Below are 27,097 nucleotides of genomic sequence, written 5' to 3' on the forward strand. Positions count from 1 at the left end.
CGGACAAATATTGCACTCTCATAATGAGGAGCAGAAGTACAATCATAAACAAACAAAACTATGTAACAGAAAACTTGTTCACACTTTGTTCTCACGAGCTCCAGTCAAATGACTTTGAATGCCACTCAACATGCAACGTGGCATAGGTTGATGAGGTGGAACCTTATTAGGATAATCTGCATAAATATCATGCTTGGCCATCTGTGCATTTCTTCCAACACGGCCGTAAAACTCTTGTACACTTCCGCCCACGCGAAGGTGATCAGGCGCCGACGCTCGATCGCCGACGGCCTCTACGAGCACCTCTCGTACATCGTCGCTCGACAAGGATTCTTGAACGGTGGTGTTGTAGTTCAAAGTAGGGAGGGATTCAAGAAAGTGTGGGTCCATTGGCGAATATGGGTTTACGACATAGTTGGAAGTTTCGGTGTGTATGGAAAGTTGGAATTTGATCTTCACATAGTGGACTGGAATGCACTTTCGATTACTTCCACTGAGGCGCTCGTAATTCATGCTCATTGCTCCAGAAATTAATAATGGCATTGTTGTAAACAGAATTTGGTGTTTATTCTTTTTCGAGAAAGAATGTAATTTGGAGAAAATTGGATATGACTGTCGACGTTTATTTATATCGTGTTGCTAGGAATACTTGGCGTAGAAGGATTCGGACTCCAATTAGGTTACATTTCGGTTAGGCTTACTTATCTCTTCTTGCCTTCTTTAGTTTTATTTTTTAATCTCTTTTTGTGGATTAACTTCATTTTAAATTTTAATTAGTTGTGTTATAATTACGTGTTTTGGCTTTTAGTTTATTTCTTGAATTAATTAACTAGGTTTTATTCTTATTTTTAGGTTTCTTTCTGGATGTAGTTATACATTTGTTTTATTTACTTTCTAAATATTTATTTTCATCATTTTTAATAACTAATTTGTTTCCATGCAATCTGTAATACGCTATCTGATTTTTGTTTTTGTTTTATACTTCATATAATACGTATCAAAGTCGAACTCCAACTAGAGAATATTTGGGTTACTTAATTATATCTCTTCTTGGTTCTTGCCTTCTTTAGGATTTTTTTCTTAAAAAAAATTCTTTTTGGTGTTTCTTTTATATTTGAGTGACTTAATAAATACTTTTGGGTTTTTATTTCTTAAATTAATTGACTAGATTTGTTCTCTTATTTTCGGTTTTCGTAATTTGGGCGTATTTTCTATATCTTTATTTTTCAAATATTTTCCTTATTTTTAATATTTTGGTTGGATGGATGGTCTAACGTTTACTAAAAATAAGTGTTATTTCGAAAGAAAGAAAAAAAAAGAGAGGTTATTTCGAATTTTTCGATAGATTGTTTTGTCAATTTGTTATATTAATTTCATGCATATTACTTGATTTTTAACAGATAAAAATATATATGAAAATCACAAATTATATTTGGTAGAATCCTTATTTTTGTGTGTGAAGCACATCCTTTGGCTACTCTAGCGTGGGTGAGTATGTATGTGTGTAATAATAATAATAATTATTTTGAGATTCAATATATCTTGTACTAATAAACAGTTATAGAATAAATCACTTGTCATTCATATAAATTAAAAATAATTAATTCCAGCAGACTACATAGAAATTAATGAAATGTTTGGATGGCGATCGTGGGAGTTCTGGAGGGGCTGCATTGATGAGCTGCGCTGCGGCTTTGGTTTCTGGAGTTGCTTTTGGCATGATCGTTGCTTGTTGGGCAGATCGCGCAATCGGAGATTTCACAGAGTTTTAGTTTCCGGCGACGACCTCACTACGCTCTGATCGTGGTTTAGTGGTAAGCTCACGGCGACGGCAGCTTACCGGCTGTGTTGCTTACTTATGTTTGTCTTCTTTGTTCGAGCTAATGCCGACAGAATCTTACCGGCAGTATAGCTTTCCTTTCTGGGCTACTTGGCGACGGCGTCTCACCGACAAGCTGCCTCTGTTTGTTTGTTTTTTTTTTTTTTTTTTTTTTTTTTTTTTTTGCGGGGTGAGAGCCGGGTTGGTTTGGGGACGATGGTTAGGCCGGAGTTCCGGAAAATTAACCCTCCGCTCTCGCCCCCCTTCTTTTCGTTTTTTTTGACGGGCACTCTTTTTCCTTTCTACGGTCTCTCCCTATGGGTTTTCCGTAGAAAGGTTTTAACGAGGCTCGGCCCTTAGTCTGCGTCTCCTATGCTCTCAAGGGTTTCTTTGGTTTTTTTTATTTTTTTCCTTTATTAATAAAATCGCAGTTTAATAACATAGAAATTAATGAAATCTGGAAATTGTTGTAGGAAACATGCAAAAACATGCAGTGGATATATATATCTAATTGGTGGGCATCTGGTAGCGGCAAAGCGGGCAACAATGACTCTTCCGCAGCCATTCCTTGATGCAGCCGCCATGAAACACATGCGAACACGGCATTCTCCTCAACGCCACGCTGCCGCGGAGCTCCTCCAAGCAGATGCAGCAACAGCTCTCCTCATCAACCTCGTCGCACTTCTCCAACACCGAATCCGCTGCGCGAGGATTGTCGGCATAAAGGTACAAGTGTGTGGACCGTATATACAAATGGAGATCAAAAACGGTGTACTTAGGTAGGGTTTGGATGGGCATGAAAGCCTTCCACACCTCCTCCCACGCCAGCATAATCGCACGCCGGCATTCGTGTTCATGGAGACGGCCGCCGATGGCGTTTCCTACCGCCTCTCGGACATTGTCGTACCACACGTGTCCTCGAGCGATGATGTGGGCGGCGGTGTTGCTGTGGCCCGAGGCAGGGAGGCGTTCAAGTCTGGAATCTTGGCGGTGGTAATACTCGTTGCCGAAGAAAAGCTTGAATTGGATTTCGAGATGAGGGAAAATAGTGCCCCGGAATGAGCGTTTGACTACGTTGAATGTCGTGAAACAATTGTACCCGGAAGCCATGGATGGGAGATTTTGTGAGAGGGAATGTAATTTGGATGTAATTCATTGGGCTTTATTTATGTTGTTTTAGCACCGCATTAATTCAATCCTTGGCATACAAGGAATCCAACTCCAATTAGCTTTTCTTACTCATCTCTCGTCTGCCCTTCTCTAATTCTACTAGTGCATTGCATGCAATTTGTATAAATTCATTAATATAGACTTAAACAGTTATCATATTGTAAAATTTGAGTAGTATAAAAATTAATTTTACTTCTCATATATACATTTATCACTTTGTTAAAAAGATCAAAACATAATTAGAAAATAAAAAATTAAGAATATTAATCTTATCTTCAATTAGATTTTTTTCAAATTAACTTCTCAAGAGATACAAAAATCTTAAGGGAAATTACTAAAAGGCTAAAATTCAAGTGACTTTATTAATTAGTTCAATATTTTATTTTCACAAAAGTAAATCGAATAATTACTTTAGTGGTAAATATTCATATATAAAAGTAAAAATATTACTAAATTTTGAAAATTATGATATGGATATAATCCATCGGTCAACAAACGAATTTTCTATTTTTGGACTATACGCCACCACTTATAATACATTTAATTACTCTTACTTTTTATTTTTTTCACAACTTGATAAAGTATCTTATCAACACCTAATTCTAAGTTGCGAGTTTTACCTAGTGTTTGAGCGTAAAAGTTGAGAAAAAGCTGAATTGCCGAGAAAGAATAGAATTGTTGTCGTATTGAATGAAGAGCACGTAGTTTACACAAAGGGAATGCATGGGGTATTTATAGAGTACAATAGAAGGGTAAAATAGAAATTTCATCTCTGAAAACATGCTCCCCGCGTGGTCAGGGGCATAGTAGTAATTTTGCCCGCAGACGGGCGATTCCTCTGCTCTGGCGCTTCCCGGGTAGAACGGTCGCTCATACCGCTGCCTATCTTACGTAGTAGGTCATTCATCTGTCTTCGGTGATTCCTCTGACTGAGCCCATTCCTCTGGCAGAATCTATTCCTCTGGCAAAGTCCATTCCTCTGACCCTAGTAATTCCTCCGTCCGAGTTCATTCCTCTGTTCTACATATATTATTCCTCATCAGCTACTCCCCCCTCTGGTCTGGCTAGTTGCTGATGAAGTAACTAGTCAGAGTGTTCGCCCGCAATGCTGACGTCACCTGCATTAAATGCCCGCCCTTTCGCAGTATACTTTTCCGCATCTCGAGGTTACTTTTTCAGAACTTTCGTCTTTTCGTGTTCCCGTAGAAATCCTCAACCGTCGATCCTCTCCCTAGTGCCACGTGTCGTTCATCCCGCTATTTGGTTGTTGCCCGCGTAGGTTGTACTTAGCAGTTTCAAACTTTCATTTTTCATCTTCTTCATTTTCACTTCAAACCCTTTCGACTGTTCTCTCGATTTTCGGTGATCCTCCGTCTTCAACTCCGGCGTATTCCCCGCGACTTTCCCTCTCCAGTCCCCTCCGCCAACTTTAAGGAGAATTTTACCTAGGTAAATCGTGTATCTCCTTCCCCTGGTACTTATATTCTGTGTAAAGTAGTCGTATTAACTCTGTTGGTGCTCTGATTGAGCGTGTGAACCCTAGATTTTCCGTCCATGGCTTCCACCTCCGCCGCTCAACCTGCTTTTTACCCTTCCCCTTCTCCCTCTCCTCCAGCCTCTCTGCCTTCTTCTCCCCAACCCTAGAATCCTCCGAATCTGCCAACTCCTTCCGCCCTTCCGAATCCCCAGGATCCCCCAGCCTCTCCCGAATCTCCCCCATCCACACCCAAAATAAAAAATTAAGAATATTAATCTTATCTTCAATTAGATATTTTTCAAATTAACTTCTCAAGAGATACAAAAATCTTAAGGGAAATTACTAAAAGGCTAAAATTCAAGTGACTTTATTAATTAGTTCAATATTTTATTTTCACAAAAGTAAATCGATAATAATTACTTTAGTGGTAAATATTCATATATAAAAGTAAAAATATTACTCCCTCCGTCCACGAAATGAGTACCCATATTTCCTTTTTCGTTCGTCCACGAAATGAGTACCCATTTCCCTTTTTGGCAAGTGTACCCTACACATCTCTTTAATTAATACACTCAAAAAGTGGGACCCTTAAACTATTCACACTACACTTCATACATTTCTTAAAACCCGTGCCGTCCACAAATGGGTACTCATTTCGTGGACGGAGGGAGTACTAAATTTTGAAAATTATGATATGGATATAATCCATCGGTCGACAAACGAATTTTGTATTTTGGGACTATACGCCACCACTTATAATATATTTTTTCTTACTTTTTATTTTTTTCACAACTCTCAATACTAATCCCTCCGTCGCGCGCGTCTATCTTAAGACAAAATTTTTGAGCATGGAATTTAAGAAAGTACTTCATTCGTCCCTAAATATTGTGACATTATTACCATATCGGGATGTCTGTGAAAATTGTGACATTTCCTTATTTGGAAATAACCTCACAAACTTTTTCTCTCACTATTTACAAAAAGGTGTGGAACCCAATCTCTACTCAAACACAGTTACCACATTTTTTCTTAAAACTAGTGCCACCTTCAATGGGTCACAATTTTTAGGAATGGAGGGAGTAGTATTTAGTGTGTTAAGTGTGATAGGTGAAAAAGTGAAAACATGAATAAAGGGAAAAACTTTTGCCATATAAAGAAATGTATGAAGATAGTTGGAACGACTCAAAAAGTAATATGAATCAAGATAGTCGGGACAGAGGGAGTAATTACATTAATTACAATGCCTTTTCTCCATTCTCAATACACTCAACAATCTTTTTTTCACTCTCAATACACTCAACAACTTTTTTATTAAAACTCGTGTCACTTCTTCCTATAAAATTCTTTCGTGGACGAAAGGGAGTATTATAGAACGAAACTTTGCATTTGCGTTAATAGTTGATAAAAATTAAAGTTATATGCTAAAATGAAAGTTAAACATAATTTCAAACAACTATTTATTTATTGTTTAGCTCAAAATAAATATCGATATATATTGTTTAAATAATACTATATTTGTTTATTCATTTAAGTGTTACACAATCGCCAACATGGACAAGGAAGCAAATGAAGATAATTGTAATGATGAAAGTTGAAAATAATTTGAAAAAATTTAAACTTTTTCATTTACTTATTATGTCCCTATTACACTTAATATTGATGGACTCTTCATTTTAGTTTTGTAATAATGTTTATTTGTCTTAATACATTTTTTTAATCAATAGTTATACAATTCTGAGAATTTTATTCATTGGTGGCTGGGAATAAAAGCAGCGTGGCCTCAATCGGTTGAGGCTCACTTCGATCTGTTCACAAATCTTGACAAAGGAAATGAAGGTCGACTTTTTCTTGCGACAGTTTGGGTTTGTACCACTTGGCTGTTGTGGAAACGACGTAATGAAAGCAGATTTGAGGGCAAGAATTGGGAGATCAATGACGTGATCGAAGAAGTGAAAGTGAGGATGTGGAGTTGGAACAAGATCTTTGGAATACTTGATAAGGAAATTAGTTCTCAAGCTTGGTTCTCTTGTGTATTTCCTCTTGCTCTTGTGTAATTTGGTGGTACCTCTGGTACCATTATCTCTTCTAATAAATTTCTTTTTCTGATCAAAAAAAAAAAAAAAGTAAGTGTAAGATTAGAAGTAACCAAAATATTTTATCGTAAACCCTTGTATTTTCAGTTTATTTTCATTCTCGGTCTTTCAAAAAGTACAATAAGTATAAGTAAAATAATATATACTTCCTCCGTCCATGATATATATTCGCCATATTGCTTTTGGTACGAGTTTGAATAAAATGAGGGTGGAGTTGGTGGTAGGGGAGCAAAGGTCCTACTTTAATGTGAGTGGAGTGATGTGGACCTTACTACTAATGTGACATATATTTTATGGACAGACGAAAAATAAAATTGTGTCATAATTTTCGTGGACGGAAGGGAGTAGGAGCTAGAGGGTTTTTTAGGACAATAACTTAGGTTGATTTGAAAATTAGGACAATAACTTTCGGACTCGTAAAAATAGGATACTAATTAATATGCGTTGCACCCGCATGACATTTATAGGCCAATTATTGAATTTTGAGACTTTTTTGCACGGACCAAGCACATGACAACCCGCACGGAGGGGTTGATTATGTGGCAAGCACGTCATTTTTACGGCTCTGGATAGGATGTCGTGTGCTTGGTCAATGCAGGAAAGTCCGAAAATTCGATAATTGGCCGAGAAATATCCTACGGGTGTAACACTTATTAATTAGTGTCCTATTTTTATAAATCCAAAAGTTATTGTCCTAATTTTCAAATCAACTTAAATTAGTATCCAAAAAAACACTCTGACTTGAAGGAGTAGTATATATGTCTTCGACAAGGAAATTGGCAACATTAAAAGATTAGATGAGATCCTCTGTCCCAGAATATTGTGTGTACCACGTGTACCATTCTTCATTTCTTTATTTTATAAATTATTTTTTATAAAAATAAAAATTATTATTATATTATAAACTCTAATTAGTATTTATCATTGAAAAATAAAAATTTAAAAAATTATATACCCTAACTTTGAATTAATGAACCCAAATAATCTATTATTAATTCAAATAAATATAAAAAAATAATTATAAACTCTAAATGGATGAGTGAACCCTTGTTAATTATATTTATATTATATAAAAGCATAATAAATTAAAATTGAATAAAAAATAATTTAAAAATATAAAAAAATGAAGAGTGATACACGTGGTACACACTATATTTTGGGACAGAGGATTCCATTTGTTAAAAGATAGTGAAAACTTTTTAGATGACCTAAGCAAGGAGTTGACCAACTGCAAGAAAATAGTTTCATCTTCTAACAGATGAAACAGTATGCCATACACGGACTATATATGTTCAATCAAATCAGATGTATTTAGCTTATATTTTCTTGCTTTATTTCACAAGTTTTGAGTGGGAAACAAACAAGCCGACAAAAATCTTAGTCAAATATGATGAGAACCATAACCTTCTTGGACTTGTAACTATTATTCCTAGCTAAGTAATTAAAAACGAATTTACTCCAATTCATGTCATCATTTTCAGCCTAGCTAAAGTATTACTCAATAAGTAGGAGTGCAGGTATATATCGTATTTCGTACGACAATAATTTGATCATATGACAGTAAATGAAGCACTGCACTCGCTCTATATGAGACTATTTAATCAACTTCTTACAATCTTGTCAATGATCTTGCAACCTAATTTCAGCCACTATTCCAAATTCTGATCATCACATAATTTCTTATAGATTTTCTTCTTCTTCCTCCTCCTTTTGATGGAGGGAAAAACTAATTTCTAAGAGATATGTAGACATTTCTTGTATCGAGTGAATTGAACAGTGAAATGATGGAAGTGATATTCGGAGCAATACATGTTCCTTTCGATGAAATAAATATGATGGACCAACTTCTCACCTACATTTTACAGCTCAGTCATTAATGCCTTGCGCCAAATATCCACTTCAATTCGTGACAAGTATCCGAACCCATGTCATTGGCCAAGTAAAACAACAAGTTCAATTCTTGCATACAAGTTGTACAAGTACTGCAACACAAAGTAGTAGCTGCCTCATAGGTTTTCTTTTTCTCTTTGCAAAATTAAAATATAAAAAAAATGTAAATTACGATTATAGATGATAGGTGTTTGGGTTAGCTTATTTCAAAGAGCTTATAAGCTCTAGTAGCTTTATAAGTTGTCAAATGTTTAGATAATTGAGCTTTATAGCAAGAGAGAGAACTTTATGCTAGCTAGAGAGAAAAAATATTTATTAGAAAGAGAAAATTAAAGAAAGATGAACTTAAAATGATATATGATGGAATTATTGTTGAATAATCTATACTAGTCTATTAAAAAGTGTCATGGACATAAAAAATAGTCTATTATATCCCTATTATATATTTTATTTTAAGGGTAATTTTATAAGCAAAATATTAAATATTTATAAGGGGATGAACTAAAAAAAAAACTTCTAATTGTACGTACGTCAATAATTAGGCAAATAAACTCAGGCAGCTTGATGATTAAAGATGAAATTCATGACGCACGTGAAAACTTGAATCAATAATTACAGTGGCTCAAGAAATCCTCCTTACTACTCAGATACTAAAACAAAGTCGGGGTGGAAATGCTCTAATTAATGATAAATCCCAATATCCTATCGCAAGAAATCAAACTCCAAATTCTTGTCCTTCGCTCCAACGCGAAGATCGCAGCTTAGTTTTGTGGAGAGGAATCTTTAAAGTGCAAATGAAATTCAATGGATGTGAGCTTAATTTTTCCACGAAATTAATCTTAAGTTATAACTAGCAGTTATAGATCAAATTCCTTAAATTTTTGGCCCACAAAAACTTTCTGTATCACCATGCCTAGTTGGTTGTGGTTAAGATTTCAAAACATATGTCGTTTTAATTTGAATTTATGCACACTCCAAGTCGGCATCCTCTTTTTTTTTTCTTGGGATCAGATGATGTTGTCTTGAAACGTCATAAGATTGAGATGAATCACGTCCACCACAACTTCACTCATTTACACGTTATACTTCATCCGTCCCTAATAATTAAAAAAATATATAAAAAGTAGATAAAATGAGTTGATAAAAATTATTTAAACATTAAGTATAAAGAAAAAATATATATTGCCAAAAAAAAAGAGACATTTGTAAGGAGACATCCCATTATGAAAAATGAGACACTTGTAATGAGATGAAGGAAGTACTATTATATAGATAAAAATATTATATAAACTCTCTCCGTCCCCAAAATAAGTTCCTCTTTGGGGACGGCACGGGTTTTAAGGAAAAGTAGTAAAGTGTATTGATTGTGGAGAAAAATATGTTATAATTAGTATTGAGAGTGGTGAAAAAGTGAAAAGTAAGAATAAATAAAGTATTATTAGTGGTGGGGTAGTTGTCCAAAAATGGAAAGAAAAAAAGAGGAACTTATTTGGGCGACGTCCCAAAAAGGAAAAGAGAAACTTATTTCAAGGATGGAAGGGAGTATATATATATATATATATATATATATATATATATATATATATATATATATATATATATATATATATATATAGTATATAGGGTTAAGTATCAATTTGGCCCCTAACTTAGAGGCCCCTATAGCTATTCACACCCTATGGGCAAGGGTGTGTCAACTAAGCCCCTGAAGTACCTAATTTCCGCCAATTAACCCCTCCGACTTAACGGACGGTTAACACCGTTAACTATTTTAATTTTTTTTATTTTATTGGTGGTGGGACCCACACCATCTTCTTCACCAAGCTCACCCTCAACTCCAACCAGATCACCGGAGCAATCCCGCCTGAAATCGGCGGCTGCATGAAGCTCAAGAACCTAACGTTGTTCGACAACAGGTTGAGCTGGAGCATCCCCGCCGAGATTGGAATGCTGTCGGAGCTAGAAGCCCTCTGCGCCGGCGGCAACCAAGACATCGACGGAGAGATTCCCGCCGAAATCGAAAACTGCCGGAATCTGCAGGTTCTCGGGCTGGCCGACACCAAGATCTCCGGCGGGCTTCCCCGCACCATCGGGAGGCTTCAGAAGCTCCAAGTACTGTCGCTCTACACCACGATGCTGTCAGGCAAGATTCCCGCGGACATCGGCAACTGCTCGGAGCTCGTGGATGTGTACTTGTACGTGAACAGTCTGTCAGGGTCACTGCCGCCGGAGATAGGAAAGCTGCAGAAGCTCCAGAATCTGCTGGTGTGGCGGAATAATTTGGCGGGCTCCATTCCGGAACAGATTGGAAGCTGCAAGAGTTTGACAGTCCTTGATCTCTCCTTGAACTTCTTCTCCGGCACTATTCCCCAATCAATCGGGAATCTAACCAATCTCGAAGAAGTAATGCTCAGCAGCAACAACATCTCCGACTCCATTCCTGCGGTTCTCTCCAGTGCTACTAGGCTGACTCAGTTCCAAATCGACAACAATCAGATCTCCGGCTCCATTCCGCCTGAGCTCGGGCTGTTGCAGCACCTGCAGATCTTCTTCGCCTGGGATAACAAGCTGGCGGGCAGCATCCCGACGGCGCTGTCCAGCTGCCAGAGCCTCCAGGCGTTCGATTTGTCGCGCAATTCGCTCACGGGAAGCCTGCCTCCCGATAACTTTCGGCGAAGAGGTGGATTAGGTTTCCGGCGAGCTTGGTGAAGAAGATGGTGTGGGTCCTACCACCAATAAAATAAAATAAAATTAAAAAATTAAAATAGTTAACGGTGTTAACCGTCCGTTAAGTCGGAGCTGTTAATTGGCGGAAATTAGGTACTTAAGGGATTTAGTTGACACACCCCTGCTCATAGGGTGTTAATAGCTACAGGGGCCTCTAAGTTAGGGGCCAAATTGCATACTTAACCCTAGTATATATTATGCTATGAGAAATGCTTTGCTACATATCTTATGTGAGCGCATACATTTACCCCTTGTTAATGTTGTTTTTTTAGGTTTAGGCATTTATTTTTATTTTAATACTTCATAAATTAGATTGAGATAATTAATTTTATAAATTATGTAAAAATCAAAGTTTGATTTGTTTATATTCCCTTTAACTTCAAATTATTAATAAAAATAACTTTGATTTATGTAATTTATAAAATTAATTATCTCAGTAATAGGTGTTCTTATTTTAGACCCCTAACACACACACACGTATGTATATATATATATATAGAGAGAGAGAGAGAGAGAAAAGTCAAACAGAGAATGCTAAATATTTAGAGAATAGAGAATTCGTGAAATAAAAACGAATAGATCTATATTTTTTACGAACAAATCAATGTACCGCATGAATAACAATTTGCTTCGGGTTCGAATCCTAGTGGTGGCGAGTTTTTCTCTTTTTTTACTAAATACGTCTGTTCGTTAGTTATGTTGATCTGTTCGTAAAATGTATAGACTTGTTCAAAATGAAATATATAATAATTCTCTATTTAACTTGACCCTATATATATATGGGGGTGGGCTACCATGATAGCACATCTTAAAATAAGAAATAAGAGTAATTTTTAATGTATGAATTTTATGTAAAACATGTATGAATTCGCTATATAAAGGTATGAATTGTGAAAAATAAATTTTTGCTACCTTTAAGATTCGAACTCAGGACCATAAATCCATCCAACAGGATTACGAATCAACCGTAGATCTTGATGATCTAAGGGCTGAAAATGATTCTTATTTTATATCTTAAGAAATGCTCTTATTTTAGCCCTTCCCTATATATATATATATATATATATATATATATATATGTACACACACACATAGAGAAAAGTTCAATGGAGACCACTAAATATTCAAAGAATATTCATGCCATGTTCAATGAGATTTTTTTGTTGAACATATACAGGGTCGAATCCCACAATCCCCAAAAAATCAGCATTTATTCACGCTATGTTCAACGGATTTGATGAACGTTCATCAAATCCGTTGAATATATTAGTAATTTCGTTGAACGTTCATCAAATCCGTTGAACATGGCGTGAATAAATGCTGAGTTTTTGGGGGTTGTGGGATTCGACCCTGTATATGTTCGACAAAAAAATCTCATTGAACATGGCGTGAATAAATGGTGACCGTTAGATTAGATAAGATCAACGGTTGAGATTTGGTCTCTGTTCTTTGAATATTTAATGATCTCCCTTGAATGCGATCCTATATATATATATAGAAACAATCTACCCAAATGGCCATAATGAGGAACAAAAATGAATTTTTGGCCCCTAATCTTAAAACATCAAAATCTGGCCATTAATTAGGTGGTATGCCTAATTTGTCCTTTTTACCCATCGCACTGCAGCGCATCGATCCGCCGACGAAGCAGATAGAGAAAATAAGGTGATTTATGGGGTTCCGGTGGCAACGTGGCTGATGCATTCCAATCAGCCGTTGAATGCTATTTTATTGACGGAGGTTTTGGGGATTAGCGTGGTTGTGAGGGAGTGGGAGGCGAGGGAGGAGGTGGTGGGTGCTGCCATGATCAAGGATGTGGTGGGAAGGTTGCTGTCAGCGGAGGAAGGAGTGGAGATCAGGAAGAGGACGGAGAAGGTGAGCGTCGCCCTCAAGAAATCAATGGAGGAAGGCGGTGACTTATGCAGAGAACTGGATGATTTTATTGCCCATATTACTAGATAGGAATTTGATTTTTTGTTTTTTATCTTCCCAAAAGAGATGGAGACGATAAGTATTGTCTAAAAATAAACTAGAGACACATATTAAAATTAGGGATGTCAATCTAGCCCGAAACCCGTGGGCTGGCCCGATTAACCCGCCACCCGAGAGGGTTAGGGTTGAATATTTCCAACCCGATAAAAGTTACAACCCGATTAGCCCGTAACCGAATAGCCCGGCACCCGATAGGGCCGGCCCGACTAACCCAATGGGCTAGCCCGAAACCCGAATACTTAATATTAAATATTTAGATATAAAAATAAAAAAATGACAAAATATTATAAAGTCTCATCATTTCACTTTTCTGTATTTTTGAGATGCTTTGCTTCTATGAATTCAAACTATTGTTGGATATTTTATTATTTTTTCGTTAACAAAGTTGAACATTTTATTGTTACCAACTTATTTTATATGTTATGCAATCTTGATGTTTTTTTCAATATCTTATATTTTTGAATTTCATGCTTGCTATATAATTTATATCTTTGATTTCTATGTATATTTTATACATTATACATTAGATCTTTAAAAATAACAAAATACAAATAATTATTTTATTTTACGCATTTAAGCAGACTAGCCCGATGGGCTAGTCCGAAACCCGAACGTTTAGGGTTAGGGTTGAAAATTTATAACTCGACAAAATCCCCAGCCCGATTAGCACGCACCCGATTAACCCGAAACCCGAAACCCGATAGGGCTGGCCCGAAACCCGGTGGGCTAGCCCGATTGACATCTCTAATTAAAATAATCATTTTAATTAATATATTTTTAATTTTATAGTTGTAATTAATCTTTTCTTAAGCAAAGTGATTATTTAAGAGTATTAACACAAAAAAATAATAAAGAAAACAAAGAAATGAAAAGTCTACTATGACCGCTTGTGAAAAAATTCTGCATTCTCTCTCTCTCTTTCTTCCGCGTCGATGAAGTTTTGGTGCGAAATTTTGTTTGCTTTTTGTTTTTTATTTGTTTGTTTCATGTGTTTTATCTTGTTCACATCACAATTTCTTCATTGTATTGTTGTTGTTTCTGTATTTGTGATGCACGCATGACACTTATGGCACTATTAGTGCCATAAGTGCCAACAGATGACCATTTTAAACACTTCCCCGTAGGATTTAGATATTCCATTTAGGGTTTAGATTATCCATTTAACATTTTTTGTTTGTTTGTTTGTTTCATGTGCTTCATATTCTTCACATCATGATTTCTTGATTCTATTGCTGTTGTTTCTATATTTGTGCTGCAGGTATGACACTTATCGCACTAATAGTGCCATAAGTGCCAAGAGAATCATTTTACTTGGTTTTATTTTGGATTTTTGTTGGCACTTATGACACTATTAGTGCCATAAGTGCTAAAAAGACCATTTTTCTTTGTTTTATTTTGAATTTTCGTTGGCACTTATGGCGCTATTAATGCCATAAGTGTCAAGATTTTACTTGATTTTATTTTGAATTTCCCTTGACACTTATGGCACTATTAGTGTCATAAGTGCAAAGATTTTACTTGATTTTATTTTGAATTTCTGTTAGCACTTATGGCACTATTAGTGTCATAAGTGTCAAAAAGACCATTTTACTTGGTTTTATTTTGGATTTCCGTTGGCACTTACGACACTAATAGTGCCAAAAGTGCTAATGGAAATCCAAAATAAAACCAAGTAAAATCTTGGCACTTATGGCACTAATAGTGTCATAAGTGTCTAACTCGACCCGGCACGTGACCCGCGTGTCTGATCCTACCCGGTCTGCCTCATTAAGGGTAAAAACGTCCGAAATCAATAAAAATTGCCAAATTTTATGTTTTTTCAATGAATGGCCATAAATTGTGTTTTATGCTTCATTTCGGCTACTTCAAATTTTACTCATATATATATATATATATATATATATATATATATATATATATGAGTAAAATTTGAAGTAGCCGAAATGAAGCATAAAACACAATTTATGGCCCTAATATATATATATATATCAAATGAGAACCCTTACTTAAATGAGAATGTAGCGCATAAGCTCGAATCCTAATTAAAAGGAGCGAAATTTTCATTTTCTTTTTCATTTTTTCAAAGTGAAGTTAACTTCATGAAGAATGCAATAACTCTAGACGTCTTTGCAATGTTCTCAGTTCTCACGATAATCAACCCCTAATATATATAGGTTGAGTTATAGTGAGAATACTCCTTAAAGAGTGTTTACTAAGATATATTAAAAACTTTGGGATATTTCGAAACCTTGATAATTTTTACCATTTGAATTAAGTCTACTTGATGCATTAATAGGTGGAATTAGATATACCCTATTAACGAAAGATAGAAATACTCAATTATGTATTTGATCAGTTATGAAAAATAAACATCCCTTAATTATATTAGATTGGGCATACATGATTAATCCGGAGGAAAAAATCGAAGTAACTTGCAATATCTTATGCTAGTTATGCGAGATTTTCGATGATTTGAATTTGCAAAAAAAACCATGATTAAATTAAGGTTTTTAGTTGTCATTAGATAGCGTAGTTCTCATTAGTTAAATAGCGGGGGACCGGATTAATCTTGAATTGAGATATAGTAATCATTAATGGTGCCGTGCTTCAACATACAACATTTGAACTTAAAAGAAACATCCACGAGATAAATATATTAGTAAATATAGTTGAAGTAGAAGAAAACAAAGAATCAGGAATGATTGAGCGTCGAAACAAAATCGTGCTTTCTATACTGATCTCCTCTCTTATAATTTCTGCTGCAAACGACACTATAAACAAATCTGAAAGCATCAGAGATGGAGAAACACTGGTATCATCAGGTGGCATGTTCGCCCTCGGATTCTTCAGTCTCGCCAACTCCACAAATCGATACGTCGGCATATGGTACAACCACATTAAACCCAACACATACGTCTGGCTCGCCAACAGAGAAGCTCCGCTCACCACAAAATCCGGCGCCTTAACACTCACCGACTCGGGATTTTTGCTGCTTCTCGACGAGACAAACGCCACCGTATGGTCGTCATCCACTACAGCAACAACGCCGCAGAATCCAGCCGTACAATTATTAGACTCCGGGAATCTGGTGGTGAAGGATGCGGAGAATCTCCTCTGGCAAAGCTTCGATCATCCCACCGACACCTATCTACCCGGGATGATGAGCCTAGGCTGGAATCTCGACACGCGGGTCGAGACCTACCTGTCGTCGTGGAAGAGCCACGACGACCCGAGTTCAGGTGACTTTACAGCTCACCTGGACCCAACCGGCTATCCGCAGATAATCGTCAGGAGGGGCAAAACCGTCAAGTTCCGGCTCGGGCCGTGGAACGGGGTCCGGTTCAGCGGCTCGCCCGGGACGAGGAACAATCCGACGCTGAACATGAACAAGAACGAGGTCAAGTACGGCGAGGACAACGTCGACGGATCGGTCATAGCCCGTCTCACGCTGAGCCTCGAGGGCGTCGGAGTGCGGTGGATATGGAACGACCAGAGCAAGTCGTGGATGACCTACAATCTCGAAGCGGACGCCTGCGACAACTACAACGCGTGCGGCGCCTACGGCGTCTGCAGCGTCGGAGACTCTCCGATCTGCAGGTGTATGGATAGATTCGTGCATAGAGATGAAGGGAATTTGTCCCTAGGGTGCGTGGCGAGGACTGCCTTGGCGTGTGAGGGAGATGTGTTCTTCAAGTACTCCGGGATGAAGCTGCCGGACGCGCGGAACACGACGTTCGATGACCGGAAAATGCTGCCGGCGGATTGCGAGGCGGAGTGCTTGAAGAATTGTTCGTGCACTGCGTACAAGCAGTTGGATATTAGGGAGGAGACGAGTGGGTGTCTGTTTTACTATGGGGAGTTGTTTGATGCTAGGACTATGGCTGTAGGTGGGGATGAACTTTACATCAGAATTGCTTCTGCTGATTTAGGTAACAATTTACATCAATACTTTATTTTTATGTGGGGATATATTTCTTGATGTTATTGGTGTTTTGTTTGGATAGAAAAAGATGCAGAGTCTAAAAGGAGGAAGAGAGTGAAACTCGTAGCGAGTCTTGCATCAATGGCCGCGACAGTTCTTATCTGCCTTGTCCTGATTTTGATCTGTGTTTGGAAGAGGAAGAAAGATTCAAATCCTTATAAAGAAGGTATGAATATTGTGATCAACAATTATGGAGAAAAAAAAAGTTAAGTAGTTATAAGGTTCATTTACCATTGTGCAGGGCAATATAGTGGAAGTCTAGGCCAAGAAGCAGATCTGCCATTCTTCAGCTTACCATTAATCTTGAAAGCTACAGACAACTTTTCAATAGATAACAAGCTTGGTGAGGGTGGATTTGGACCTGTTTACAAGGTATAACAAAATTCAAAAATGAGCATAGTCTACAAAATGTATATGAACTAATTAACAACATGCATTTTGAAACTAGGGAGTTCTTGAAAACGGGCAGGAAATCGCGGTTAAGCGCTTGTCGAAAACCTCCAAGCAAGGAGTGGATGAATTGAAGAATGAGGTGATCTTGATAGCCAAACTTCAACATCGGAATTTGGTGAGGACGTTAGGATGTTGTGCTGATGGAGAAGAGAGCATGTTGATCTATGAATACATGCCTAACAAGAGTCTTGATTTTATCTTATTTGGTGAGCCTTTTTGGTCATATATATATATCAACTAGCAATGAGCGATATATCTTAGCAGAAGAGAGAACTGACTTGGCTTTATATATGTTTTTGACAGATGAAACAAAAAGTATGTTACTTGATTGGAAAAAACGATTCAACATCATCACTGGAATTGCCAAGGGACTACTATATCTGCATCAAGACTCGAGGTTGAGAATCATCCATCGCGACCTCAAAGCCAGCAACATACTGCTGGATGCCGAGATGAACCCAAAGATATCCGACTTCGGCCTAGCCAGGAGTTTCGGAGGGAACGAGACTCAGGCTCAGACGAGTAGAGTTGTCGGAACATAGTAAGAAGAAGACCAGCAATTATTGATTACTTTCTATCTGTATATATTGTGACATGGTTAATGAATGTGGCGAATTTTGTGGTGCTGCAGCGGATACATGTCTCCGGAATATGCGATAGACGGTATGTTCTCAATCAAATCAGACGTGTTCAGCTTTGGTGTTCTTGTGCTGGAAATTGTGAGCGGAAAGAGAAACAGAGGATTCTGCCACGACGACCACAACGAAAACAGCCTAAACCTTCTGGGATATGTAAGTATGATTTGCACAAGTTAGATAAAAGTGAAATCTAGCTAATTGGTGGAGTGAACGCAGGCGTGGACACTATCCAAGGAAGGAAAGTCATGCGAGCTAGTGGATCCATGTGTAGGCGAGTCGTTCAACTTGTCGGAAGTGCTGCGTTCAATCCAAGTGGGACTGCTGTGCGTGCAGAGATGCCAAGAAGATAGGCCGACCATGTCCACGGTGGTTTTCATGCTGGGAAACCAGGTTGAACTGCCTGAGGCCAAACAACCCGGTTTCTTCGCGGGGAGAGATGTAGGCGGCGGCCGCAGTTACAGTAGCTCAAACGCCGCCAATTCAGAGAATCAGCTTACCATTACCTGGAGTCAGGGTCAGGGAAGATAGAATGGGAAATAACCAACTGCTCATTATAGAATGTGTCAACACAAACTCCATGTTTTTGTTTTGTTTTTACTATGTGCATAGTAAACAACCATTAAAACAAGATTGTAACTGGAATGAAACATCAAGCTTGTAGATATGTAAAATATTTCTCAAATTGTGTATGTGATAGTATAATGGATATGTCCGAGGCTATATATTCATGTAATGGTAAGCCATCACTATATACACAATTTTTTCAGGAACAATATCGTTCTCATCTTATTAAATTTTGCAATTCCAAAAAAATTGTAGTATTATTTTTTAAGAAATTTTTATTTTCTTATTAACAATAGTTCGCTGACTATTTATGTTAACTTAAAAGTACAAGTGTTTATTATTTAATCCCGTTTCAGTTTTTCTTTATACAAGAAAACGAAAATGAAACTAGAATATGTGGAATAGAGGATAAATGAATAAGGTAAACATGTGTAGCTCCCTTTTATATATATAATGTTAGGATATAATCACGATTTTATTAAAGATATTAATAACTTCTAATCTTAATTTTTGGGTTTATAGTTTTTATATTATCATTACCCAACAAAATAATAATAACAATAATAATATGGTGCAAAGTGAATACGGTTTTAGTTTCTTCTAGTTATTCTTTTGCCTTCCCAATTACACATTAATCATATCTAGGTCGTAATTCGTTAAGTTTAATACCCATGCTAGTGTCCCACATCGAAAACATAGAAATAAGATGTCGAACAGATTGAATATAAAATAAAATGATGGGACATCATGTTCCATACTTACCTGGACGGGGTCAATGTGCGATCCATAAGGCCCATGGCCTAGATTGGCGACTTCCATTGCACTTTGGAGGGGCGCCCGTCTAAGGTCGGCCCAAGTGGTCGAACCTACGTCATAATTTGTGCTAGTGGGGGCCTGCGTTCGCGCGGCTCCTACCCATATTTTAGTCCAAATTTTGTGTTTTTTCTGTGTGGGGCTTTACGGCCCAAGTGGTTGAACCTACGTCATAACTTGTGCTAGTGGGGGCCTGCGTTCGCGCGGCCCCTACCCATATTTTAGTCCAAATTTTGTGTGGGGCTTTACTCTCTTTGTCTCGGCTCCTTTCTTTTCAGCAAGGGTATTAAGGAGAATTTCATTGGGAGAAAAGTTGTACGGATACATTTTTAGTGTTAATGTTAATTAACTTTAAAGATTGTTAATAAAATAACTCCCTTCTTCATAAACACTGGCACTGCTGTCCAACAAAATGTCAACAAAATATGTTTTCCCCAAATTCAAAAAAAATAAAACCAAAATCAGGTTTTCGATTGTAGATCTCTAAACCCGACACAAACAACAAGATACCCAAGATAAGTAGAAACTAGTGCAATCACGTAGGGAGCTCGATTTCACGGCATACTTGGATGGTGGAGAGTGATTCCGAGCTTGACGGTGCGACGGACTTGGATGATGGAGACGGCGCCTCAGAGCCGGACGGGGCGGCGGATTTGGACGGTGAAGACGTAGATGGTGGGAGGCAAGGTTTCTGTGGAAGGATAGGAACTTAGTGCACATCAATTTGGGGAGAGGATAGTTCAGCCGCTCAGAGAGGTAGTGGAGTAGAGAGAGATTAGGTGGAGCAACAGATGAAAAACTCATCTTTGGATGCAGAGGGTGGAGGCAGTGGAGAGATGGGAGGCGGAGGCGGTGGAGAGATGGGAGGCGGAGGCGGTGGGAGACGGTGGAGTAGAGAGAGATAGAGTAGAGAGTGATCTGACGAGAGTGAGATAGAAATTAGGTGAAGGTGAGAAATAATTAGCGTTTGTTGGTCTTAATTAAAAATTTTAATTAAGTGTTAATTATAGCTCAATAAGAAAACAGACCATTATATATGGAACAATCCAAAAAGAAAAACAGGCCATCAATAATCGGACTGAGGGAGTATAATTTATTTTGAGGGATTGGGCTTTATAATTAGTCGTGCTTAGGGGTGTAATCGAGCTGAGCCGAGCCGAGCCGAATAGTGTCTTATTCAAGCTTGGCTCGTTTAGCTAATCGAGTTGTTTGATTAATTATCGATCGAGCTTTAATCGAGTCGAATACAATGCCGAGCCTAATCGAGCTTTTTAAATTTAAATTTTTATTTAAAATTTAGTTATTTTCCTAAGTTTTCAAATATATAAGTTATTTTATTTACAAAAATATAATATATTTACTATTTTCTTGTAAATAAATGATGTTAATTAGATACTTAATCCAAATATTACTACATATAGTATAAAATATAGTAAGACATTTAATGAATAATCTTATGTTTTTAAGATAAATCACTTCACGAGCTTGTTCACGAGCTAACGAGCCGAGCATCGTCATGCTCAAGCTTGGCTTGTTTAGCTAAACGAGCTGTTCATTAAATTACCGAACGAGCTTTTATCGAGTAGAACGTCGAATAGCTCACGAGTAGCTTGGCTCGTTTACAGCCCTAGTCGTGCTATGTCATTATTGTCAGTGGGCTTTATAATTTCTTTATCAGTCGTGTTGCGTAAATATCTCAAATGAGAAAATAAGGCAGTTAATTGAGTGCTATATGAATGGTTAATTTGATATCCTGATATATGAATGGTTGATTTGATTTTTATGATATTAAAATTAGTATAGATTATGATATTGATTTCTCCATAATCTGTAAAAAGTATTATTAAAATTTAATCAAAATGAATTTCAATACGGAGATAATATAGATTTTTTTTGGAGTTATATTGCTTTGATGTTATTTTCTTTTAATTGCGATCATCGAAGTTAGAAATAAAATATAAAAAATACTAAAAATGTGCAAAATGTAGTTTTAGAAACTATGTGATATATAACAAGGCCATATTAGAAAACCAAAAGTGAAGGGTTGTTCATCATTCTCCAAAGAAAATTAGCAGTGGGTGGCATGCAAGCAGCCTGTGAGATGATGGAAACCTTGTGTGGACCACACTGTACAACAGTCTTGATTCCTATCTACCTTTTATCAGGATAAATTTCCTCATAAACCCACAACAACAAAGGATGATCATTTGGGATATACATGGAAGAGTTTGACAATTATTTAATATCTTTAGATTCATGTTAGTATGTATATGTTGTGCTCATGTATCATTAGTGTTTCTCTTTTCTTGTTCCAAATCGGGACATTCTTTCTGGATGCATGCTTACAATTTATAAAAGACTATTTGAGGTCTAAATCTCGAAAACTTCCAAACCCTTACAAAAACGAGGAATATATTTCTACAAAAAAAATCACAAAAGGATGCTTGGGACTATTCCTATCTACGGAAATGTCTTAGCTACACAATGTGTAATACACATTGCCATTAGGATCCTTACACGTGTATTGTTAATAAAGTGAGGGAGTATAATTTATTTTGAGGGATTGGGCTTTATAATTAGTCGTGCTTAGGGGTGTAATCGAGCTGAGCCGAGCCGAGCCGAGCCGAATAGTGTCTTATTCAAGCTTGGCTCGTTTAGCTAATCGAGTTGTTTGATTAATTATCGATCGAGCTTTAATCGAGTCGAATACAATGCCGAGCCTAATCGAGCTTTTTAAATTTAAATTTTTATTTAAAATTTAGTTATTTTCCTAAGTTTTCAAATATATAAGTTATTTTATTTACAAAAATATAATATATTTACTATTTTCTTGTAAATAAATGATGTTAATTAGATACTTAATCCAAATATTACTACATATAGTATAAAATATAGTAAGACATTTAATGAATAATCTTATGTTTTTAAGAAAAATCACTTCACGAGCTTGTTCACGAGCTAACGAGCCGAGCATCGTCATGCTCAAGCTTGGCTTGTTTAGCTAAACGAGCTGTTCATTAAATTACCGAACGAGCTTTTATCGAGTAGAACGTCGAATAGCTCACGAGTAGCTTGGCTCGTTTACAGCCCTAGTCGTGCTATGTCATTATTGTCAGTGGGCTTTATAATTTCTTTATCAGTCGTGTTGCGTAAATATCTCAAATGAGAAAATAAGGCAGTTAATTGAGTGCTATATGAATGGTTAATTTGATATCCTGATATATGAATGGTTGATTTGATTTTTATGATATTAAAATTAGTATAGATTATGATATTGATTTCTCCATAATCTATAAAAAGTATTATTAAAATTTAATCAAAATGAATTTCAATACGGAGATAATATAGATTTTTTTTGGAGTTATATTGCTTTGATGTTATTTTCTTTTAATTGCGATCATCGAAGTTAGAAATAAAATATAAAAAATACTAAAAATGTGCAAAATGTAGTTTTAGAAACTATGTGATATATAACAAGGCCATATTAGAAAACCAAAAGTGAAGGGTTGTTCATCATTCTCCAAAGAAAATTAGCAGTGGGTGGCATGCAAGCAGCCTGTGAGATGATGGAAACCTTGTGTGGACCACACTGTACAACAGTCTTGATTCCTATCTACCTTTTATCAGGATAAATTTCCTCATAAACCCACAACAACAAAGGATGATCATTTGGGATATACATGGAAGAGTTTGACAATTATTTAATATCTTTAGATTCATGTTAGTATGTATATGTTGTGCTCATGTATCATTAGTGTTTCTCTTTTCTTGTTCCAAATCGGGACATTCTTTCTGGATGCATGCTTACAATTTATAAAAGACTATTTGAGGTCTAAATCTCGAAAACTTCCAAACCCTTACAAAAACGAGGAATATATTTCTACAAAAAAAATCACAAAAGGATGCTTGGGACTATTCCTATCTACGGAAATGTCTTAGCTACACAATGTGTAATACACATTGCCATTAGGATCCTTACACGTGTATTGTTAATAAAGTGACTTTTGGTTTGGTTTTCTTCGACCGGTTCGAGTTGCAATTGTCAAATACCACCCAACCCATTTTGACTGTTTTTTTGAAATACCACTCCCATATTCAGATGTTTCCACGTGTCCCTATTCTTCCATAGCACTCCCTTTGTATTTTTGAATTTTGTAGGACACGTTTCGCACTCATGTTTACTTAGATATTTACTCCCTTTTTTTACTCACCGTTGGATTGTAGCTGGTAGTTTTTCGTCGACAACTAGAATTTTTTTCCGAGTTCATTCATAAACACTTTACGTCGTTTTCTTTGTAATTTTTGAAGCAACTGTAATCCTAGCGTCTGAACGAAATGATTGTGTAATGATTATAAAGTAAACATCTGTGTTTTTGTGGGTAGTTAAGTTTTTTTTTTCTTTTTTTTTTGCGTTTTCAAGTAAATAAATTTATTTGAGATTGTTAATTCGCAGTAGTTCTAGCTGTGTGTGTGATAGTTATTGTAGTATAAATTTTTTATGTTATTCCAACGGACGACCGAAAATTATCATTTTATTCCAGTTTTGTGAATTAAATAATATGTTGGATTTATTTAATAACTCTTTCTGCCGAATATAAATTTTAATGGTAACAGTTGAAATGTGTTGTAGACAACAACTTGATATTGTTGGATTAAAATACATGCTACTGATCTATTCATTGTAAAACTTGGAATCACTATCTGAAATGACCACATTATATTTTTAGTGCAAATGTGGATTGTTATGTTATTTGTGGAAATGTGTGTTCGCTACTCAGAACTATTTATTAAAAGTTACTCCCTCCGTCCCATTATTTATGGGACAACACTGTTGGCCACGGAGATTAAGAAGAGTAGAATTAAGGGAATTAGATGTTAGTGTTATTTTAATTAACAAGTCACACACGCACAGTCACTCCTCTCTCGGCCTGTCTCTCTGTCGCCGGCCTGGCTCTCTGTCGCCGGACTGGTACACGGCGCCGCCGCCGGCGAGCGCCTCTGTCGTTAGCCCCTCTCCGTCCTCCCCCTGTCACCTCTCTCTCCCTTCCCTCTTCCCTCTCTCCATCTCTCTCTCTCCGCCTCTCGTTCGGAACAGGGCGTACGCCCTTTGTGCCGGAGACAGAGAACGGCTGCCGCCGCCTCCTTCATCCTCCAGCGCCGTCGGGCTCGCGGTGGAGAGTCGCCACCGCCGACCGCCGATGCCTCCGTCGTCGGCCAGCTCGATTCACCAGCATAACCCACAAACAATATGCAAAATCGACAAACAAAAATCCACAAATCCAAATCCACAAACAAAAATCAAAATCCACAAGTTCACAAGTATCGAAACCAAAATCGAAACAAATATCAAAACCAGATCTACCCACAAACATTGAAACCCAAGTATTGAAGACAAAAATTGAAAATCCAGAAACTAGAGTGGAGGCGGAAAGGGGCTACGCCGAGGGTGGAGGCGGACCGCACCGCTGCTGCGTCTCCTGGCGGTGGGGCTGAAGATTTCGTCGACGACGGAGGAGGCGCGATGGAGTGATCAGAGAGGGAGGCAGGGGCTTGGGCGCGGCGGAGGTTGGCTGTCGTCACCGGGAATCGAGCGGAAAAAATTGGCGAGAGAGGAGAGAGCGAAGCTGGTGGCGGCGCTCTTCAACGGAGAGAGAAAGGTGGAGGCGACGAGAGAAGACTTAGGATTTGGGTTCACTGGTTGAGTGGGTGCGTGAGAAACTGAGAATAGAGGAAGAGAGGAAATGACGGTGGTGGCCGGCAGATCGACGGGCGGTGGTGGCGGTGGAGGCGGCAGATCGACGGGTGGTGGTGGCCGAGAATTTTAGAAGAGAAGGGAGGCGGCTGGTAGGTGGGGGAAGGAGAGAGAGAAGAAGAAGTAGGAAATGAGTTTTAGGTGGATAATTAGTGATTAGGTGGATAATTAGCGAATATATTAATGCTTAAATGCCCCCTGATTTTTTCCAAAAAAGAAAATGTGTCATGTAGGTTGGGACAACCCAAAAAGGAATACGTGTCATGAATAATGGGACGGAGGGAGTATTAAAATTAAGTTTTGGGAAGTGCAGTTTTCTGTCTAAAAAATCATTCTTCGTTGGCATTATAATTCAATTAATTTTCTTATTCTTTTTTCCAGAAACCATCATATTCGAACTTTGTGGAAATGAGTATAGATTTGAAGGTCCATCTATTATACGAAGCTCTATCTTGTGTAGACCACCCACACCACCTGTTTGACAAAATTCATCAAAGAGTGATTTCAAAATATAGTCAGCATTCAACAACAGGCAAACTAAAGAATAAAGAAAAGAAAAGAAAAGATAAGCAAAAGCAAAACTTTTTTGTCGGTGCCGCACCTTCTAATGTTTGAGTTTCTTCTCCATAGTTTTCGGCCACGATCCAATTCCGAAGCTCTGCGACAATCGTTTTGGTGGCTGAGGCGACGACGGGTCCCTTCGCCTCGGAGAGGGCGAAGAGGATGTATAACAAAAATAATTGATTGAAGAGTGCAGCAAGTGCAGGGTGATGAAAGCGGCGCCGACGAATGATGGCAGAGCAAATTTCAGCCTAGAGAGATGGTAAGGGTGGTGAGGATGTGTGGTGATGTTGAAGATAGAGACGCCTTCAGTTTCATCTTTATGGATCAAAATATTTTATGTGATGAGATATCAATGAGAGAAGGAGGCAAATGAGGGAAACAATTGAGCAGAAAGAGACCTAAATTGTCGCTAACTTTTATTTGGAGGGCGTTTTTTGGTGTAGGGCGGGAAATGAAATTTTCAGATATAGTGAAATTTATATTATGGCATATACTATAATTTATTTTATATTTAAAAATTTATATATTGATAAAAATAATACAAAAATTGAATGACATATGGTTATCCACTAACACAAAGATTAATTAGAATTTTAATATTTAACAATAATCATAAATAAAATAAGCTATATATACGTTATAAAAATATTAATGGTATGATATATTAAGATAATATATTAAAAAAAATATTAATGAAAAATATTTTTGGATAGTATATTAATAAAAATATTAATGGAAAATATTTCCAAGTTATATAGTAATAAAAAAATATTAGTGGAAAATATTAATGGTAGGATATGTTAAGATAATATATTAATGAAACATATTTTCTGATAATATATTACTAAAAAATATTAACAATATGATATATTAATAAAAAAAATATTTAAGGAAAATATGAATGGTATGAGAATGATACTTTAACATAAGAATGATTGCCACTATTAGTGAATCATTAACTATTGAATCTTACCATAATACCCAAATGATTTCTCACTGATTTCATTATATATTATAATCTACAATTGCATTTGCACTCATCTTACTTCGATTTCAAAACCTTCAATTAATTTTCCACTAATCTTACTTCAATTTCATAATCTTCAATTGCATTAATCTTACCTCGATTTCAAAACCCCCAATTTCATAGTCGCATTACCACT

At 37.0% G+C, this 27,097-nt stretch overlaps 2 protein-coding genes and 1 non-coding gene across 4 annotated transcripts; all 3 read left to right on the forward strand.

Annotated features, from left to right (window-relative positions):
• Positions 1-10,330: 10,330 nt before the first annotated feature.
• LOC131008335 (LRR receptor-like serine/threonine-protein kinase RGI2) lies at positions 10,331-13,138 on the forward strand. Its single transcript, XM_057935218.1, has 3 exons — positions 10,331-11,138; positions 12,354-12,419; positions 12,804-13,138. Exons 1-3 carry the CDS (start codon positions 10,331-10,333, stop codon positions 13,136-13,138), a joined length of 1,209 nt encoding a protein of 402 aa, XP_057791201.1.
• Positions 13,139-15,785: 2,647 nt separating this feature from the next.
• LOC131012103 (G-type lectin S-receptor-like serine/threonine-protein kinase At4g27290) lies at positions 15,786-18,923 on the forward strand. Of its 2 annotated transcripts, none has more exons than XM_057940019.1 (7): positions 15,786-17,097; positions 17,173-17,316; positions 17,392-17,522; positions 17,599-17,809; positions 17,907-18,144; positions 18,235-18,394; positions 18,458-18,923. In XM_057940019.1, exons 1-7 carry the CDS (start codon positions 15,867-15,869, stop codon positions 18,767-18,769), a joined length of 2,427 nt encoding a protein of 808 aa, XP_057796002.1. In that variant the 5' UTR covers positions 15,786-15,866; the 3' UTR covers positions 18,770-18,923. The 2 variants fall into 2 exon arrangements, with proteins under 2 accessions (XP_057796002.1, XP_057796003.1); XM_057940020.1 differs by having other exon boundaries at positions 15,794-17,097; positions 17,620-17,809.
• Positions 18,924-19,559: 636 nt separating this feature from the next.
• On the forward strand, positions 19,560-19,720 carry LOC131013737 (U1 spliceosomal RNA). Its single transcript, XR_009097824.1, has one exon. It is a non-coding gene; the product is annotated as a U1 spliceosomal RNA (small nuclear RNA).
• The last annotated feature ends 7,377 nt before the right edge of the window (positions 19,721-27,097 follow it).

This window comes from Salvia miltiorrhiza, chromosome 2 (assembly GCF_028751815.1).
Source record: "Salvia miltiorrhiza cultivar Shanhuang (shh) chromosome 2, IMPLAD_Smil_shh, whole genome shotgun sequence".
Classification (NCBI taxonomy): Eukaryota; Viridiplantae; Streptophyta; class Magnoliopsida; order Lamiales; family Lamiaceae; genus Salvia; species Salvia miltiorrhiza.

Excerpts from the sequence above, each read along its gene's own strand:
- LOC131008335 (XM_057935218.1), top strand. The coding sequence starts at position 10,331 with ATGAAGCTCAAGAACCTAACGTTGTTCGACAACAGGTTGAGCTGGAGC. Across the intron at positions 11,139-12,353 it reads TCGGCGAAGAGGTGGATTAG|GGTCGAATCCCACAATCCCC; the intron begins GTTTCCGGCGAG and ends GAACATATACAG. Across the intron at positions 12,420-12,803 it reads GTTCAACGGATTTGATGAAC|CGCATCGATCCGCCGACGAA; the intron begins GTTCATCAAATC and ends ATCGCACTGCAG.
- LOC131012103 (XM_057940019.1), top strand. The coding sequence starts at position 15,867 with ATGATTGAGCGTCGAAACAAAATCGTGCTTTCTATACTGATCTCCTCT. Across the intron at positions 18,145-18,234 it reads AGTAGAGTTGTCGGAACATA|CGGATACATGTCTCCGGAAT; the intron begins GTAAGAAGAAGA and ends GTGGTGCTGCAG. Across the intron at positions 18,395-18,457 it reads GCCTAAACCTTCTGGGATAT|GCGTGGACACTATCCAAGGA; the intron begins GTAAGTATGATT and ends GAGTGAACGCAG.